General features: G+C 42.5%; 1 protein-coding gene across 9 annotated transcripts in view; it reads left to right on the plus strand.

The window, feature by feature from the left end:
- The window catches only part of PTPRM (protein tyrosine phosphatase receptor type M), an 806292-nt gene that overhangs the window by 699451 nt on the left and 86363 nt on the right, over positions 1-20478 (plus strand). For all 9 annotated transcript variants that reach the window (XM_040479372.1, XM_040479375.1, XM_040479373.1 and 6 more), the window contains one exon: positions 5271-5358. In XM_040479372.1, coding sequence (XP_040335306.1) covers positions 5271-5358 — 88 coding nt within the window. The remainder of the gene's footprint in view (positions 1-5270; positions 5359-20478) is intronic.

Raw genomic sequence — 20478 nt, forward strand, 5'->3', positions numbered from 1 at the left:
ATGTTCAATTTCCTTCTGCTCTCTGCCCATGGAGAGCACAGCATCTTAGAGTGGAGAAGTCATTGGTATTCACTGGAGCTTGCCTGGTTTCATTTTTATTGTTTCTGAGACTTATTACTCTTTCAGAGTGGTTCCCAGGTTTGCTGCCTTTTTCTCAGTATATATGAGCTAAAGTAGTCAGAGGAAACACTTTAATTACATTTTAAGTAGAGCCAAAGCATAAGTATATTTATGAAAATTCTAACAGAAGGTGCAGTGAGACCATTAACTTAAATCCCCAAAATACATAAAATGTTTTTTCGTAATAAAAAGTCCATTGTTGGCATGTTAAATTGTATGTGCATATTAAAAATCTGTGCTAAACACTAAATATTGCCTAAATGTCCATACTGTATTTTAAATTCCTCCTATAAAAAAGTGTCCTGGGAATGTGGACCGTCATCGTCGGTCTCCCAAGCTTGTCCTTATGTGGCTGTCCCACTGTCTCTCACCGGACCGCTTTTTCAAAAGCACACCTGCGCCTTGGTTAAATTTGATTTTAATGAACCTGCTCGTAACCGTCAAGCAAATAGTATGAGACGAGAGATCAAGGAGTTGGAGTTTGTACTTGAACTTGAACATAACAGTTGGTCTCGGATACAGGGAAACATAAGGGGCGGTAAGCAGAGAACCCCCTCCCCCGCCCCCAAACAGACGCCAGACATTGGCATGTGCTCAGGAATCCTCTGATTCCTTCAAGGAACAGAGTTCTATTTTCTCAGCACCAGGAGGGTTCAAAACCTCGTTGGCTTTACTTTCAACTGATAGGAGCAGCCCTTAGTAGATACCACGTAAAATACATGGGGACTACTCACCTCCCGAAAGATACTTGGTTCAGAGTAGAGGTCTTCTCAAAGCAGTCAATTTATGTAATTTTAAAGGGACACATAACTTTTGACCTTCCTGAAGATGAGAAAAAAAGAAAAAGGATAGCTGAAGAACCTTGCCCAGATTTTAAAAAAAAAAAAAAATCCACAGAAGAAAATCATATGAAATGTGGGTTGATTTGCTTAATTTATTAGAAGATATTTAAGTACCTCTCTGAGTTCGTGGACGCTAACTAAACTTACAGCAGGAATCACTTCACAAGATTTGTACCTCACACCATTACGCTGTACTCCTTAAACTTACACAGTGCTGTATGTCAAGTGCATCTCAGTAAAACTGGAGAAAATGTATGTAAAAGTCAAAAGTTAAGTGAAATAGGACTTGATAGAATGATTGCATCGCAAAATTACTTCATTTCCCTCGGGTGTATTTCACTGGTAGGTTTATTGGGGACTATTGGTCCATCTCATGGTCTGAAAAAAAAAAGGGGTGCGTCCCAGTGGTCAAAAAGGCTCGGGCTCTTGGGAGAATGAGGAGTCTGTGTCAGGCCTCGCTATGGACCAGATGAGATGCAATATTCTAGAGCCTTGATGAACTGCATTCCTGCTTTGATCATGATTCTTACTTAGAATTCCCAAACCAGGAAAGCAGGGGCTCACAGTGTGGAAGACCTATATATCATGTCACAGTTTCTTGGAACGCCCAATGGCCCTAGAGCTATAGATAAAGTTTTATTTTCTAACTAGAAATTGAAACAGGTGATGTATGCTAACAAAAAGCCATAGCATTTAAAACTGGGTCCATCTTAGGAAATAAAAAATCATCATCACCATTGACAAAAGGAAACAGAAGCCAAGTTAGTCAATCCAGAAAGCCCTTTTTTCCTCTCTCTGTACTCCCCATAGGTATATTTCTTACTTTCTAAGCCAAAGACAAGGACCTGTGGTTCTAATAATTGCAGATGTATTCAGGGGGAGATTGGCTATATAAATGGAATCAGAACTCTTCCAGAAAACGCAAGACTGGTCACAATGTCCATAAGGAGTCAGGACGCAGTGGATAACACTAGTCACCTCATCTTTTTCATGGAGCAGCACTTTTTGTTGTGTTTTGTTTCACCTTCAAGAAAATAATACACTTGTCTGCTTAAAAGTAATTCACATAATTCCTGGATAGGAAGGTGAAGAGGCTTATTGCAAGAATGCCCTCCCATTTCTGCTCGCCTGCTGCTGCTTCCCTGCCATGATCACATTATCCTACAAGATCAGAAAATTTCTGTTTTTGTAAGAGTGAATGAAGTTTACTTGACATCTCTTCTATTCTCTTGTTGTAAACCTTCATTTAGAGACAAGGAGATGTGATCAAGATGTAGAAAGCAATCATTGGCCACAGATCTTGAAAGAGGGTTTCAAGTCCTTGTCAGGGGAGGTGTGGAACAGAAAAATCCGTGGATTAAGAGTCAAAAACCATTGAGGCCTGACCCAGGCCTGTGTGTTATGAGCTGGTTGTGTTCTTTCTACATCTCACGTCCCTCAACCTGAGAGCAGGGAAACATCCCTCCGTGCCTGACCGCTCTCCTGAGCTTTAGTTGAGACAGTGGACTCGTTCGTTCTACAAGCACTTAATAAGTACACAATAGTAAGTGCTTGGAAGTGGGTCCCAAGTGGGCTTGGACTTGGGCCCCACCTTAGGAAAACATGCCGTGAGCTACATGCCATGATCAAATGTAAGGGGATCGGTTATCGTTTCATTGTTTGTTTCTGTCTGCTTCCTGGCCACCAGTTACCTGAAAACATGAGGTTAAAATAACTGTTTTTAAAAGCAAGGGCTATCGGAAGGCCTGTGATTGTCACAAATGCTAAAGAAATAGCTGTGATGTGCCCGCCTTCCCCACAGGAGAACATCTTCTTGTTAGAAAGGGAAGGGATTCATGTGGCTTTGCCTCAGGTGACCTAGGAGCATTATTTTTACTAGTTGTACAAGTACCTGTCCCCCTCGTACACTGCTTATACTCCCCTCTCTCTCTCTTTCTGCCTCTCTCTCTCTCTTTGTGTGTGTGTGTGTGTGTGTGCACGCGGGTGTGCCCAACACACACACGCACACACATACATGCACACATGCCCTAGGATAGTGTTCACCAGAGGCCATAGACTCTCCTGGAAGACTTTTCCCTTCTTCATCTTCCTACAAAAAAACAAAACCTGAAAACTTTTAGATGGGCGGAAAAGGCAAAGGGGATTGAAATTGGCAATTACATCATGACAAACTCAAAGTAGAATTAAACTGTTATGAGGGCAGTCAGATAATAGTTATTACTCAACTGTAAAATAATTGTCATTCATAGGGTAACAAAGACACTATTCAGAAAAAGAGTCTGACTCTAAAAGCCCTGAAGCTATTTTTAAATGCGTATTTCATAGCAGAATAGAAGTTACATGTCTGAATAAATCCTTTATCATATGATAGCCTTGTTCCTGAGGGAATTAACTAGTGATTTTCATTGCTAGTATTTCTATTGACTTAATTTATTAATAACCTGAAAATGTTTTTCCTTGTAATTTGTCCTACATCATGTGGTATTCACCCTTCAATTAACAATGTATGCTGTGACTCTGTTAATAGAACTATAGGTAATAGGACGTCTGATCCTCGTCTGCCGCCATGTTGTTTCAAAATGATAAATAGAATGTAAGAACTATTACGGTAATAAGGTGTCAAGGATGATCGTGACTAAGGTACCTTAAATTAAGACAGGCAATTTAAAACTGTGATGCTTATGTTCGCAGTGTTGTTTTTTCACTGTTGCGTGTTACAAAATGGAGTGTCCCTGCTTCTTTGTTGTATGGAGGGACTGATACCAGTGGTTCAGTGCTGGGATAGGGCTCTTTTCCAGCCAGTCTCCGGTGGTCAGTGAGCTATTTGGTTAACAGCAGGATCAATACACATCAAGAAAAGGCATGGACTTCACACACGGTACATAGGCAGGTTTCCCAGGTATTTGAGCCCCTCGCACACTTAAGCTACACAAGTAAAGCTTCATCCATCACCAAACACTGTGATCGCTCATTCACTTAATAGCCAATTATTGGATTCCTGCCACAAGGCAGAGGTTGTGCACAGACAGCAATGAAACCACGCAGTCCCTGCCCTCAGGGAGTTTATAGTCTGGCGGCAGATACAGTAGGATGAGCTGCACACCATCCACTTCGTGGTCAGGTCTGTGCAACACGCCAGGAGGTGAGGCTCCCTCATGGGGCCTCTGAGCAGGTGGGTCTTACCCCCTGCAGCAATACTAATGCAGTTTTACTAATGAGCCAGAACTGGACCCATAGAAAGTGATACTAAGTAGGTCCCATCGAACCACAGACTGATCACTAAATATTGGTAATGGTCAGAAATGGACAAGATGGCCAAACACTGTAAGGAGGACAGATGAGGAGTTTCAGTTCTAAAGAGAGAACTTGAAAAGCCACCCTGGGCGTGTTTGAGGGTGTGAGTTCCTGAAACCACATCCTCTGGCCCTGAAGCATCTCAGAATGGTGCTCTCATCCATCCGCTCTACCTTTCTATCTTCTCCCTCCTCCTCTCCTCTTCTTTCCCAGTCGGTACCAAGAAGGAAGTGGAAGAGTAGCTGTGGCAAAGAGAAGAAATCAGTTTGACTCACCGCTTCTTACTTCCGTCCTTCTTCCCCTTCCCTCTCTATACACTTGGCTACACAAGGATAAAAGGGAAGGTGAACTGAAGTGGAAATACAAGTCTCGGACTTTTTTTCACTTTGTCAACTGATACCAAAGGATATATTCGTTATCATTTGAACAGGAAAAATATATATCTGACTAATAACGTGAAGATTAAAGACCCTGGGCATAATAATGCCAAATCCTTAAATAAATGGACATCTAAGCTCCATTAAAAAGGGAGAGAAAACTCTGGCAGGATTTATTACGGGATTTTCGCCTTGAAGGCATGAAGTCATAGCTTACCCACCTGGACAGTTTTAACCAAAAATCACCTTCTTTCAGTTAGCGATTGGGAAGAAAAACGACATCTTTGCATCTCTGAAGAGAATAATGAGAAATGGTAATATAATGAAGACATTGAGGGACAGGTTCATTCTTTTTCTGTATTAAATTGATTAAAGTCGGATAGGGTGAACTCGACCATTTTAATGGCTTGTGCGATAAACTGTGAATTCACACTTCAGCCCCCATCCATGTATGTAATGTAGCAAGTAAAGGAAAACAAAAAGTTAACGTATTTAATCCATTCTCTCTTTCCTGTGAACCTTCTTTTTCCCTTCTTGACCCTTGCTGTACATTTTTAAAGAACATCCTCCATCATTAAGATCCTGTGTTTACTGCACCAAATTGTAATTCTCCGTGTCACTTTTCTCTTTCTTCCAGAGCTTCTTTGAAGGGCAGTCTGCACCATGGGACTCCGCTAAGAAAGATGAGAACAGAATGAAGAACAGATATGGGAATATCATTGCATGTAAGTGTTGACAGCATGATTGTGCTGTGGTATAACTTTCTTTTCGCATCTGCTAAGATTGACCACCAGCCTCACGCAGTGAGAATTTACAGTGCAATTACCGCCTTCATCCTTCTGGAAAAGCCGGTGTAATGCTTGTATTCAAGAAAGGGAAAACTACCTAAATACCCCCACTCCGTCAATGTGTCTTGCTGTGGGGCTAGTTTTACTTTCAGATTTAAGGTTTGGGTGATGTAGGTAATGTGAAAATGCTGAGGAAGAAAATGCATTTTAGGAGTAAGCATAATAGTCTAATGTTTCCCAGCTGCTACATGAGGATGAATGGAAATAATGATGTGCAACAAGCCTTAATGCACAGGGCTCAGAGTTCTCAGCAAGCATTAACTCATTAATCCTCCAGGCACTTGGGTTAGGTAGGTCAGTAATAGCCTCGTTTTAAGGACAGGAAACCGAAACTCACAAGTTAAATGATGGTCCCCATATCGCAACACTCATTAGCAAAAGAGTGAGGATTCTATCTCAGAAATTCCCAGTTCCTGTGAAGCTGAATGTTGCCAATCCATAATGCCTCAGACGGTGTTTAAATGGAGCCCAGCCTCATTAATGTGCCGTAACGATGCTGAGACGCGTGGTGGATTGATGAGTTTCCTTCTCCCAAGGCTGGAGCCATCCATCCCCTGCATTAAACTGCTCCAAGTCACACAGGACCGCCTCAATGTACTGACAAGTACTAACAGAATTAATACTATTTCTGAAGATACGTAAATTCAAACAAACAAACGATGTGAAAATAGAACTGGAGAGCGTGTAGCGCATGCCTTGCTGCTACCGAAAGAACCAACTGGAAACGTTTGCACAGTCCAGGGAACAATGCATTAGCTTTATTGATTGTGAAAGTACAGCGACATTGTATGCGTCTAAGTTAACGTTTCTTGGAAGGACAGGAGAGACCGCCCAATAGAAGTTTCTGTGACTGTAGAAGTCTTCTGTGTCTACGCTCTATGAACCAGTAGCCACACGCCACATGAACACTTGAAATGTGGCTGGGGCCACTGAGGAACTGAGACTTAAATTGTATTTAACTTTAATCATCTTGAATTTAAATGGTACACGAGACTGGCGGCTCCCATATCGGACAGTGCAGAGCAACGGTGTGTGTGTTTTATTGTGGGAAAGGAGGGGGTGGGGTTTACACATAACAGGAACGAAGCATCCTGAGTGTGCATGAGCTGGCTCTGTTCTCCCTCTGGCCACTCATAAGTCCCAACCACCGGTTTTGCGGGTGACACGTGCTAGCTTCGAGCGTTCTGTCTGTTCATTTACTCTGTGCTTCCAGTGGTCCTGTCAGAGTCCTTTTTAGGGAGAAGATGTTTCCAATAGACCCAAGGCTTCGTTGTCCTTCAGGGGATTCAGTCAACACTTAGGGAGCACCAGACACCGGACCCACAGTGAGGATTCCCAGGTGACAGGGATGATGTCCCCGCCCACAGGACAGGGTAGACCAGGCAGGTAACAAGAGCCCTGTGACACCAGTACCCTGCAGTGACACGGCAGTGTGCCGGAGCCGTGGGTGTGGTGATGTCAAGGCTCAGGGAAGAAAAACATTATTTCTTGCCATGGGAAGAATCGCTTGACCATTATAGATCCTTCCAAGTTCCTTCATATTCTCAGGGAGCCGCTAAAGCTTTGTACTGTTCAAAGAATGCAGATTTCTCATAATGGCTCTCGGGGTTCTCTCCAGGAATTCCTTCAGCTCTACAACAAGCTCCAAGGAGGAGTCGCAAGATCAAATAGGGAGTTCATAGCATGCTCTGGGCCTCCCTCCATGCCAGGTGGAAGGGGGTGTCAGTGAGCCTATGTCCTGCCGTCCCCACAATATCCCAGATGTGGGCCACCTGCTGTGCATCCAGAAGGCTGTGTCAGTGAGTGTGAGTATAGGTGTGCTCAGCTGGCCGCTGTCCAGTATAACTTTGAACCTGCTCCTTCCTGAGGCAGAGCTTAATAGCTGCACTTGGTGGGCATTCGAGGAATAGTTTTGAATGATCAGTGAAAAAAAAGAATAAACGCGAACACTTGTTGAGCACTTCGTACATGCTCGACACGGCTCTAAGCACTTCCCACGCATTAACTCATGTGAACTCACTTCCTGTGACGATACCATGAAACGGGTAATGTGACTGTATCCGTTTTACAGATGAGGCAGTTGAGTGAAAGGTTAGGTTAATAACACATGGAGGCAGGGTTCCAATCCAGGAGCATCTCTTATAACCACTGTCCGGTGCATGGTTAGATGGTTGGTCCTCTCTGGCTTCCTACCGTTTTGAAGTTTTCTCCATTAGCATCATGGTCTGTAAGGGGCCAGTGTGGGTGACAAGAGGCAGCTTCAGGAGGCTTTAGCCCCTCTCCCCGGTCTCCCCAGGCCACCCCAAATAAATATACCAACTAAGTAAAAGCTGGGTACCTGCCGTCCAAAGGTAGTTTCAAGCTGTTCCTCCAGCCCCCAGGCTGACCCCTGCAGACCCCGTAGAGAAATTCCAGAACTGCCACTGTTGAGGGTCTTCTGAGAAGCTCTTTTTTGATGCTTTCGTGTCTGTTGTCTAAGAAGGATAGTGGGGACAGGGTCTAATGGATGTATCCATTGTCCGTCTATTCTCATTAGCTGTCACCTAGCTCTGAATGAGCTCTGAGGGGAACAGGATGTCAGAGGACATTTAATAACAGGCCAAGTGTGAGGAAGGCAGTAGCTGACATGGCTGTCCGCATCCTGCCTGGTCTAGGGGACCGCTCGCTGGAGGGCACTGGCCAGCACATTGGAATATGGGGTGGGAAGGGAAACAGAACAAAGGATAAGCATGGCCTAACCTGCCTCCCAACATTATTGAAATAAAAATTTATAGTCTTCTATAAAATCAGTACTTACCCAAATCCTGCTTACATAGGCACTCATATCAGTAGTTTCTTTATAGGCTTGGGGAAGAGTATTACCATTACCACCCACCCTGCACCCTAAGAAATGATATAATTGTTGAAAAGTTGGTTTTACGGATAAAGAAGTCTGCTTCCTAGCGCCCAGGCCCTGGGAATGACCACTGACTATGATGAGGAACTGAGGGTTCCGTCAACGCATCTTAGAAATTCTCGTTAGTGCTTTTCAGAGAACATAAGAAGTGTTCTTGATGATCACATTCATTGTTTTGTAACATCGTTTGCATATAAAGTGGTTTTAATGGTGCTTAAAAACTGTTGATTGGCTTTTGCTCTTAAGTTCAACTTTTTCCTTATTTACACTGTAAATTTGCGGGGCTAGTCCTTTTCAAATATAAACAAATACCCCTTTCACCATACCACAGAAACAGCCGTGGCAATTCTCTCCACGGTTCCCACTTACAATTAACTCTGAGCTTGAGATACACACCAAATCTCCAGGCTAAGGGGGCCCCTTGGAGCCTGGGGTCCTCTTTTCTGGGGACTGGCAGTTGAAGATAAGGAGCCAGAATCTGCAAGCCCTCCCGAGGCTCCCTCCTCCCTTTCTGTGGTCCTTTCAACAAAGACATATTGGTCTGCCGTGGGCCAGGCTCTGTGCCAAGCTAAAGGAACTCTTTCAACAGATATCATTGAGTGCTTGTTACATGCCAGGCACTATCCTAGGTGTCAGAGACAGAGCAGGGAACAGAACAAGATTCCTTGCTCGTACAGCACCTGACATTCTTATGGGGGCAGCGGAAAAAGTCACTAAGTAAACTGTATAATATGAATAATAGAAAGCGACGTGCGTAACAGAGGAAGTAGGGCAGGGGAAGGAGACACGTTAGGGCAGAGGTTGTAGTTTTTACCTTGTGGTCAAGAAAGACCTCTCTGAGAGGATAAGATGGAAGCCAGGGCCTGAGACAGGTAAGGAGGGAGCCAGGTGCAGGCAGAGGCCCTGAAGGGGCAGGCCTGCCTCAGTGTGGTGCGGTGCGGTGCCGGGAATGGCAAGGAGGCCAGTGTCACTGGAGCAGGGGGAGGGGGAGCCAGGGGAAAGATAGAAATGTGAAGAACTGGCATTTTCCAGGGAAGGCAGGGGAGGAGAGACTTAAGTGATTATACAAAGGAATTAAACGATTATACAAATTAATGAAATAATGTTAAGGGCCACGAAGGAGAGGGACAAGGTACCACGAGACTCTGTCGTGTGAGGATTGACTTGTTGAGGCAGTGGGGAAATGCTTCCCGGAGGATGCAAAATGGAGAGCCACTGAATGAAGGGTTAGAGCAAGGGGATGTTGCCGACAGGGGTGCATCACATGAACAGATCTTCCACACGAGGGGACCCCTTGAGTCTGAGGCCCTGAAGGAAGGGCAGGTGGCCGGAGGTGGGCAGGGTGAGAGTGGGGGTCAGGCCAGTGAGGGGTAGAGGGAGATGGAAGCCAGACCTGTAGGGCCTTCTAGGGAAGATTCAGGATTTTAATGTTTGTTATAAAAGCAAAGGGAAACCTCATCAAAGTGTGTTTTGAGGAGAGGGGTGAGGATTGTTCATCAAATTTGCATTTGAGAAATTTAATCTGACTGCAAAGTAAAAAATGAATTTGAAGGGGACCCTGGTTAAGAGATTTTCTCAGTAGCCCAAGTGAGAAGCAATGATAATGTGGACTAGAAAGAAGAGAAATCGAGGGACTCCAGAGAAGTAATTGATCAAATGGAATGGACAGGATGTGGGGTGAGGGAGACAGAGGAGTCAGAGATATTTCTGTTTCTGACTCACAGGAGGATGGATGGATGGTTGGATGGACAGATGGATGAATGGATGGAGGATGGATGGATGGACAGACGGATGGACAAGTGGAAAGATGGGCCATTTACTCCAGTGGGTTACACTGAAAGAGAAGCACATTTGGCGGGGAGCTCAGGGATAGGCATGATGTTGGCAGTAGCAAGGAAAGTATATGAATTGAATCTGGGGATCTGGGGATACACTGAGATGCCTGCAAAACATTCAAATGAGCTGTCCAGTAGCCAGTTGTATGGACTGCTCTGGAATCCAAAGGACACGGGTCTGGGCCCAAATATAAACTAGTGAATCTTGGAGCATAGAATGGTGGCTGAAACCACTGGCATGATAAGATTATCTGTGGAGCAAGCAAGGAGGACATGGAGAGCCTAGGACCCAGCCTGGAGGAGCTTCAATAATGGGAAATAGTGAGGCTGAGGCAAGGCTGCCTAACGTGTAGAAAGGAGCATGGTCTCCTTTAGAGACAGTGAGGGTATCGGGAGCGTCCTGTTGAAGACTGACTCCAGTGCAGTGAAGACTGATGTAGCAACATGAGAATTACTCATGAAATTAGCAAACGGTGCTTTGAATGGAGTGGGCAGGGGGTGAGGAGGCAATGAGTTGAGGACATGACAGGAGGGGCAACAACTCCATGAAGGGGGTCCCTTCTGAGCTTTGGTTCTCATCCTCACTGTGTTCCCCGTGCCCTCTTGCCCCATTTTCCTGGCTCATAGTGGGGTATCTGAGAGAAGAGTGAAACGTGTGACCCCATCTATTCCACCCAATTCTTTCAACAAGTAACCCAATCTTGATGCTCATGCTGAAGACCACTCTTCCGGGGTTTTGTTCCACAGTAATGTGCTTCTTTCTGCCAGATGAGCCTCTCCCACAGTCGCTTCTGATGAATCCACTCCTGTCATGATCCAGTTTAGGAATAAAGGCAGGTGAAGGGAGGATGGTGGGAACAAGGGGTTAGTTGGATAAGATGGGCCGGCATGGAGAGCCTTTGACATTAACATTTAGATGGATGAGAATCAGGGTGAAACAAATTGACACACCATGTTTAGGAAAGCAGAGAGAAAAATCTAGAAGAATTGGGCAAAAGAAGAGTCAGGGGGGTCCTACCAGGATGCTGAAGATTAAAGGCTGAGCGTGTCTGATAGAGGGTCTAGGTGAAAACAGGACACGGGCAAGACTAAGTAACACATAAAACCAACAGCAAGAGCAAAGATGCACATTGAGTCACCTACCACTAAACTCGAAGGTTCCTTATTTGTTTGGTGCTCAGAGCTGTCATGGCCTGAGCGTCCAGGTGGTGGGCACAAGTAGGGACACCAGTCTGGCGTACAGGTCACGCAGGGGTAGGGTGCTGAGCCCTTCCCATCCGTCACTGGTCCCTCCTGCATCTTGCACCTTGAAACCAATGCAGCAGTGGTCCTTGGCAAGAATGTAACCACAGGAGGAGCAAAGCCATTATTTGCAGCCATCAGTTGTAATTAAAATTAATTTTGAGTCTCCTCTCAGAGGGCAAATGTTACTTAAATCATTGTGATTCTGATTTACCTTAAATATGTCATCAAGATTTAGCAGAAAGAGAGAAGTGGTTGGAGGTGAAATATTATCAATGACACACTCCACTTCCGCTGCTATAGTGATATCTCATTACATACGAGTTACAACTGCAAGGCTATTACCCATATCCATTGTGTTTAAAATGAAAATGTTAAAATATTTGAAGCTACTTAGAAGTGTTTTAAATATAATGCGATGTGACAAAAGGGCATAATTAACCGCTTTTAGGGGCTTAGAATAAAGCATGGAGACCTGCTTTAAATGTCAATTACCCCACCTCTAATGTATGAATGCACACATACATAAATGCATGCGTACATACATCCGTAAACACACACACGTATACATAAGCATATGTACATGGGGAAAAGCACCAGCAGATTATAATTTTTCAGTAATGAGCAGTGGTTTGTTATGCTTTATACCAGGTCTTTATGTGCCTATTTCTTACCCAAAAAAAAATTATTTTTGCCCTATTTCTTACGGTAAAGGCTTTTTTGAAAGGAATGAGAGGAATTAACAAGGCCTTTATGCAGACTTTCTCAGAATGTCAGTTTGCTCCCTTTTGTGATGGGCTAACATTGAGTTGTGATTATAATATAAACATTAGTTGGGTTTTGATCATATTCCAGTCATCCATAGCTAAATAGGTACTTTTTTTCCCCAATTAGAAAGGCAATTCATACACATTCAAGAAAAATTACACAGTAACAAAAAGTTGGGGAAATTGCTCAGAACCTCACCCACTAAGTTCAAACCCTACTAATATTTTTTTTGTTTCCTTCATCTCTTTCTATTCTCTGCCTTGAATTCGTTGGCTTTATTTTTTAAAGAAAAATAAGTTTATTGTTTCATTGCTGATTATAAAGACAGTATAGGGGCGCCTGGGTGGCTCAGTCAGTTAAGCGTCCAACTTCTGCTCAGGTCATGATCCCACCCTTGTGGGTTCGAGCCCCACGTCAGTCTCTGTGCTGACAGCTCAGAGCCTGGAGCCTGCTTCATATTCTGTGTCTCCCTCTCTCTCTGCTCCTCCCCTGGTCGCACACACACACTCTCTCTCTGTCTCTCTCTCTCAAAAATAAATAAACATAAAAAAATTAATAAAAAGACAGTATAAACTGTGTACACAAAGGGGTACACAAAATCATCAAGATGAAAATAAATATCACTCCAAATTTTCCCACCCTGCAGAAATCCCACCCACCCTTCACTTAATCCACCAAGCGTTTCTGCACACATGCAAATTATTTCATATAAACAGACTCTTACAAGACACGTTGCTTTGTAACCCACTCCACTTCACTCTGCAGTCTGTCACAGAGATCTTTCCAGGTAAGGAAATTAAAGCTATAGTAATACTTTTTAATGATTGTATCACATTCCATTGTTTTAGAAGACTGTTGCTTCACAACCCTTTGGGAGCTTTCTGGGTTAATCTGAAACCACTCCCATACACAGAGGGCAGGGAGCGACCACAGAAGAGGAAGGACACTCTAGTATGGTAGCTGGAAGTTTTAACAAGTAAAGGGAACTTACCTCCAAGGCTCGTCTTGGACGGCAGCAAGGCAAGTGGATCCTTGGATCCCTCTGCCAAATCTGAAAGGTTTATGAAGAGGCCTTACTAGTCACATATACTGAGCAAATGTTCTCAGCACCATATCACTGTCTCAAAGCTATGTCCTTGGAGTAGCCTCTGGGAGCAGGAAAGACAAGCAGAGGGGGAGATGGGTGAGGAACTTCAAGTGCCCAGGTCCAACTCATGGGTCATCCACTGATCACATCTTTTCAGTGATCTTTCCCAACAGAGACCACTGTTGATCAGTTCCCTGTTGATATCCCTGAATGGTTTCAACTAGGTGAGGACAGAATGAATTGTGTTTTAGAAAAGCAGCTCACAGCATGAATTCACTAGAGAAGGAAAGTCTGGAGGCAAAAGTGAAATATTGCATGTAAAATATTATCAAGTCTTGAATTAAATTATCGGCAACAATGATACAAGTGACAGCTTGCTTTTACTTAGTTCTTACTATGTGCCAAACACTTATCAATGCATTACTGATATTAACTCAGTTCTCACAAAAACTCTACATGGTAGGCACTATTTTTATTTCCATCTTACAATTAAAGGAACTAAGACACAGAGAGGTTAAATAACTTGTCCGAAGTCACACAACTAGAAAGTGCCAGAATTGGGATTCAAACCCAGGGATTCTGACTCCAAAGCCTGTGATCCTACCCCCCATGCTACACTGCGCAGAAATAAGGATGGAAAACAAAAGTTACTATCCCTGATGAACTTAGATGCAAAAATCCTCAAAAAATATTAACAAGTCAAAGTCAGCAATATAGTAGAAGGATAAATACATCATACTCAAGTGAGGTTTATTCCAAGAATGCAAAGATGGCTCCATATCTACAAATCAATCAGTGTGACACCCCCCATTAACAAAATGAAGGATGAAAATCATGTAATCATCTCAAAACATACAGAAAAAGCATTTGACAATATTCAGTGTCCTTTTATGATAAAAACTCTCAACAAAGTGGGTATAGAGGGAACATACCACAACATAATAAAGTCCGGATATGACAAGCCCACAGCTAACATAATGGTGAAAAGCCCACTCCATGGTGAAAAACTGAAAAATTTTCTTCTAAGATCAGGAACAAGACAAAGATGCCCACCCACTCTTGCCACTTTTATTCAACAAAATATTAACAGTTTAAGCCACAGCAGTTAACAAGAAAAAGAAATAAAAATAAAAGGCATCCGAATTGGAAAGGAAAGAGTAAAATTCTCACTGTTTGCGGATAACATGATTTCATGTATAGAAAACCCTAAAGATTCCACCAAAAAACACATTAGAATAAATGAATACAATTTTCAGGGTACAAAATCAAAATACAAAAATCTTTAGCACTTCTTTTTTTTAAATGTTTATTTATTTTGAGAGAGAAAATGAACAAGTGAGGGGGGTTGCAAAGACAGAGGGAGACACAGAATCTGAAACAGACTCCAGGCTCTGAGCTGTCAGCACAGAGCTGAACCTAGAGCTCAAACCCATAAGCTGTGAGATCATGACCTGAGCCAAAGTCGGATGCCTAACCAATTGAGCCACCCACCTGCCCCTTTCATTTCTATACACTAACAACAAACTCTCAGAAAGAGAAATTAAGAGAACAATCACATTTATAATTACATTAAAAAGATTAAAATATCTAGGAATAAATGTAACCAAGGAGGAAAAAGACCTATACTCTAAGACATTGATGAAAGAAATTGAAGACACAAATAAATGGAAAGATAGTCCATGCTCATGGATTAGAAGAATTATTATTGTTAAAATGTCCATGCTACCCAAAGCAATGTATAGATTCAGTGCAATTCCTATCAAAATTCCAATGGCATTTCTTTACAAAAATAGAACAAACAATTCTAAAATTTGTATGAGACTAGAAAAGACCTTGAATAACCAAAGCAGTCTTGAGAAAGAAAAAGCTAGAGGCATCACACTGCATGATTTCAAACTACATTACAAAGCGATAGTAATCAAAACAGTATGGTATTGGCATAAAAACAGACATATAGATCAATGAAACAGAATAGGGATCCCAGAAATAAGCCCACATGTATATGGTCAATTAATTTACAACAAAAGAGGCAAGAATATACAATGGGAAAAGAAGAGTCTCTTCAATAAATGGTGTTTATATTTATTAACTTGGCAACCATATGCCAAAGAATGAAAGTAGGCTACTATGTTACACAAGATACAAAAGTTAACTCAAAATGAACTGAAGACCTGAATGTAATACCTGAAACCATTAAACTCCTAGAAGAAAACGTAGGTGCTAAGCTCCTTGACATTGGTCTTGGTGATGATTTTTTGGGTCTGACTCTAAAAGCCAAGCCAACAAAAGCATAAAAGTAAGCAAATGGGACTACTATCAGAATAAAAATCTTCTGCACGGCAAAGGAAACCATCAACAAAATGAAAAGGCAACCTATTGAATGAGAGAAACTATGAGCAAATCATATATCAGATAAGGGGTTAATATCCAAAACATACAAATAACTCACATAACCCAACAGCAAATAAAACAATCCAATTTAAAAATGGGCAGCAGATGTGAATAAATATTTCTTCTAAAGAAGACATACAGATGGCCAGCAAGCACATGAAAAATGTTCAACATCACTAGTCATCAGAGAAATGCAAATCAAAACCACAATAAGATATCACCCCACACCCGTGAGAATGGCTGTTATCAAAAAGACAGGAAATAGCAAGTGTTGGCAAGCTATGAGAAAGGGGGCCCCTTGTGTCCTGTTGGTAGGAATGTAAGTTAGCAGCCACTATGGAAACATTATGGAGCCTGCCTCCTCAAGAAAGTAAAAGTAGAACTACCATATGATCTAGCAATCGCATTACTGGATATTTATCTAAAGAAAAAAAAAACACTAGGGGCACGTGGGTGGCTCAGTCAGTTAAGTGTACAACTTTGGCTCAGGTCATGATCTCAGTCCATGAGTTCGAGCCCCGCATCGGGCTCTGTGCTGACAGCTCAGAGCCCGGAACCTGCTTCAGATTCTGTGCCTCCCTCTCTCTCTGCCCCTCCCCTGCTCACGCTCTGTCTCTCTCTGTCTCTCAATAATAAATAAACATTACAAAAAAATTAGGGGCTCCTGGGTGGCTCAGTCAGTTGAGCATCTGACTTCTGCTCAAGTCATGATCTCACAGTTCATGGGTTCGAGCCCCGCATTGGGCTCTGTGCTGACAGCTCAGAGCCTGGACCCTGCTTCGGATTCTGTGTCTCCCTCTCTCTGCCCCTCCCCTGCTCATGCTCTTTATCTCTCTGTCTCAAAAATAAATAAACATTAAAAAAAAAAAAGAAAACAAAAATGCTAATTTGAAGACATATGCCCTCCTATGTCCTTGCAGCATTATTTACAATGGCTAAGATATGAAAACAACCTAAGTGTCCATTGTAGATGAATAGATAATGATGATGTGAGATAGATTAGATAGAGGATAGATAGATAGATAATGGAATACTATTCAGTCATAAAAAAGAATGAAATCTTGCCATTTGTGACAACATGGGTGGAATTAAAGGATATTATTCCAAGTGAAATGAGTTATACAGAGAAAGACAGATGATGATTTCACTTATATCTGGAATCTAAAAAACAACCAAACAAAGCAAAACAAAGCAAAAATTGACCCATACAGAGAACAAACTCTGAATCACCAGAGGGGAGGAGGTGGGGGGAAAGACAAAATAGGTGAAGGAGATTAATGAGGCATATAGTCTTCAAGTTATAAAATAAATTAAGACGGGAATACAAGGTACAGCCTAAGGACTGTAAGCAATAATATCATGATGAGAGATGGTAGCTTGAGTCATTATGGCGAGAATGTTGTATATAAATATCGAATCACTATATTGTACACCTGAAACTAATACAATATTGGGGTTGCTAGAAGGAGGGCGGTTGGAGGTAGGTGAAATGGAGGAAGAAGGTCAAGTGATACAAACTTCCAACTATTAAGTAAGCAAGGCCTGGGGATGTAATAATGTAAGCACGATGATTACAGTCAGCAATATTGTCGTATATATATGATAGTTGCCAAAAGAGTAAATCCTAAAGTCTTCATCACGATAAAAAAAAAAATGTTTAACTTTGTATGGTGCCAGATGTTAACTGGACTTATTGTGGTGGTTGTCTTACAACATATACAAACATCAAATCATTCTGTTGTACACCTGAAACTAGTATGTTATAAGTCAATCATACCTTGATTTAGGAAAATATTTTTTAAATAAAAAGATAAGTTGCTGACTAGATGCCAGAGGACTAAGTTGTAGGAGCTGTTTAGGCATATCTGTCCTGTTTCCAAACCTTTTTTCCGATTTCCTCTTTAAAACTAGTTCAAGCTCATCTTCCCCAAAGATTGGCTGCTTTCAGTGCGCAGTTTTCCCCTGCTCTGCTGACCTCCAAACAAGCATCCTGGGCTCTTTGTGGTTCGAATTGCTAAGCAATAACGATGTCGCTTTTATTCACATGAGAGGGATGATTCCTTTTTGATGGAAACTGTCCTATGGTCCATGCACTTGGACACGTACTTCTCACGTGGTCTTCCTAACAATCCTGTGAAGGTAGCCCATCATCAACCTCTTCTTATAGATGAAGCGTGGCGAGGTTCAGAATTTATCTAAGTTCATGCTTCAGGGGAGTAGTACATCCAGTATTCAAATCAAGGTCTCTGGGCCACCTAAGCTAAACACTACACAATGTCAACATGAAATGGCTTTGGAATAACCAAGGAAAAAACACCCATACCAGGAGAGAAACAAGGATGGTAATTTATAACTCTAAAGCTCAGGTCTTTTCTACCTTACTAGACTCTGTCTCCTGAAATACCAAGTCCTTATAGTCTTGACTCCTTGGCCTTCATGAATAGTTGACCTTTTGTCAGCCACAAATCCCATTGGATTTTTCGAACTTTTATATCCAAACAGGTGAATTCTCCCAACGTCTTCCCTTTCAACCCAAATGGTAGTTTCTGGTACTGAGAAAGGCCCTCTCCCAGCTGGTCAGCCTCCAAAACAAAGTAGGGATAGGGGCTCAACCAGTGGGCAGTGGTTATCTCTGTGGATCCCTTGTCTAAGAGCCTCCCATATTTGTCACATGCTGGAAATGTCCTATAGGCATTTCTTCATTGTCACTTGATACTATTTCACCTCAGGAGTGCCCTAGGAGAAGGAATTGAGTTTTCCTAAAAGAATGTTTGCTATATGATAGCCTTCTTAATTGGCTTGTGATTTAAGGTGAATGAGATTTCAAGAAAAGATGGCAGTGAACCTCCATGTACTGACTTGTTTGCCCCTCAACAGTCTATATTTATTGTTTTCCTAGCCAACTGAGAGCTTGATCTAAAAGAGGATACCTGAGAATCACTGTCTCTTTCATGGAGGCATTTTCAGATATCCAGCAGGAGTTTAGGGAAGGCTCTCCTGACTGGAGGGACGTATCAACTTTCTTCTTGTGCCTTCACTTTCACTGACTCAGTGTGAGTGATAGTGAGACCTTTCTTCTCATTTTATTCCTGCTGTTGAGGGAAGGTGATTTTCTCATTGGCATGCCAGAAGGCAAAGGATTACTTTGATAAGGGCTGACCCAGTATAGCCAAGAGGGTAATCATGCCATGCCCAGCCTAATCTGGCTGGGCAGAATTCATGTTCTTTTGTTCTTCTCCACAGCCAACTCCTTCGTCTGAGATATTAAGCCCATTCCCACTGCTAAAACATCTCTCTCCCTGCCTTAAGATACACTGACTTATCCATACTTGCACATTTTATCACTGAAAGAAAAAATACCTCCTAAGCCTCATTTCAGTAATTCTTAAACCATCTCCTGAGTACACATTAATAATGTCTGACAGTTGTCCTCTAGCGGCAAGCTCTCGAGGCACGGCCACCACCGCCTTTATTTCATCAGGGAAAAGGAAGAAGCAGGGGAACTCCCAAGGGCTCAAGACTATAAGTCCCACCTTGGGAGGTGCTGTTTCTCAGGACATCCAGGCTTAGAGTGGAACTTGGAGACATATTCTACAAGGGAGGGGTGGAGAAGGTGGACTCCCCCTTTTTTAAAAAATATGGTAAAATACACATGACATGAAATTTACCATATTAACGATTTGTAAGTGTCCAGTTCAGTGGCATTGAGTTCATTCACATTGTTATGCAACCGTCACCACCCATTGCCAGAACTTTTTCATCTTCCCAAACTGCAAGTCTATACCTACTCAACACTAATTCCGTACTCCCCACCTCCCTGCGCCCCCTGGCAATCACCGTTATTTCTTTCTCTATGAATTTGACTATGTTAAATATCTAATATAAGTGGAATCATGTAGTATTTACCCTTTTGTGTTGGGCGTATTTCACATAGCATAATACCCTCAAGGTGGACTATTTTATTTTATTTTATTTTTAATTTTTATTTATTTTTGAGAGAGAGAGACAGACAGACAGAATGCAAGCAGGGGAGGGGCAGAGAGAGAGGGAAACACAGAATCCGAAGCAGGCTCCAGGCTCTGAGCTGTCAGCACAGAGCCCGATGCGGGGCTCAAACTCACAAATTGTGAGACCATGACCTGAGCCGAAGTCGGACACGTAACCGACTGAGTCACCCAGGTGCCTTTTAGTTTTAAATAGTGAAATATAGGTACAGAACAGGGCATACAGCATCCAAATACAGTTTAATAGGTGGTTGTAAAGCAAACATTCAGGACCATTCTAGTACTCCAGACAGCCCCCGTGAACCTTGCCTGACCACAACTTGCCCCTTCTTCCATTGAGGCAGTGACCATCAAGACACGGTATTCATTAGTGAGGTGAAGAGTTCCATGCGTTATGCTCACCTGCTGTGTGTTAGGGCCACTGCATGTGGTTGTGCATTGCAGACAGTGCTGTGAAGAGAGGCCCCGGGGCTCGGCACTGTGGCCTCGGGGAAAGGTGCTCATAGGGTTATTCGGAATGAATACCATGAGGTCTCTCACCCCAAAAGGTCATAACCTAGTAGAATCAACTTTCGAATGAAGAAAGGATACTACCATGCACATAAAGAGAAATAAAAACAATCTCAGTCTGCCTAGGAAATACGCTGTACATATGTCTTGTGGGTTTCCCCATCAGGAGGAGAGTAAAGTGATTAAATCTAGAGAAATAGCTGCCAAGTTAAAAATAAAATAAAATAAAATAAAATAAAATAAAATAAAATAAAATAAAATAAA

Source organism: Herpailurus yagouaroundi, unplaced genomic scaffold, assembly GCF_014898765.1.
Source record: "Herpailurus yagouaroundi ecotype Mexico unplaced genomic scaffold, PumYag 142, whole genome shotgun sequence".
NCBI classification, from domain to species: Eukaryota; Metazoa; Chordata; class Mammalia; order Carnivora; family Felidae; genus Herpailurus; species Herpailurus yagouaroundi.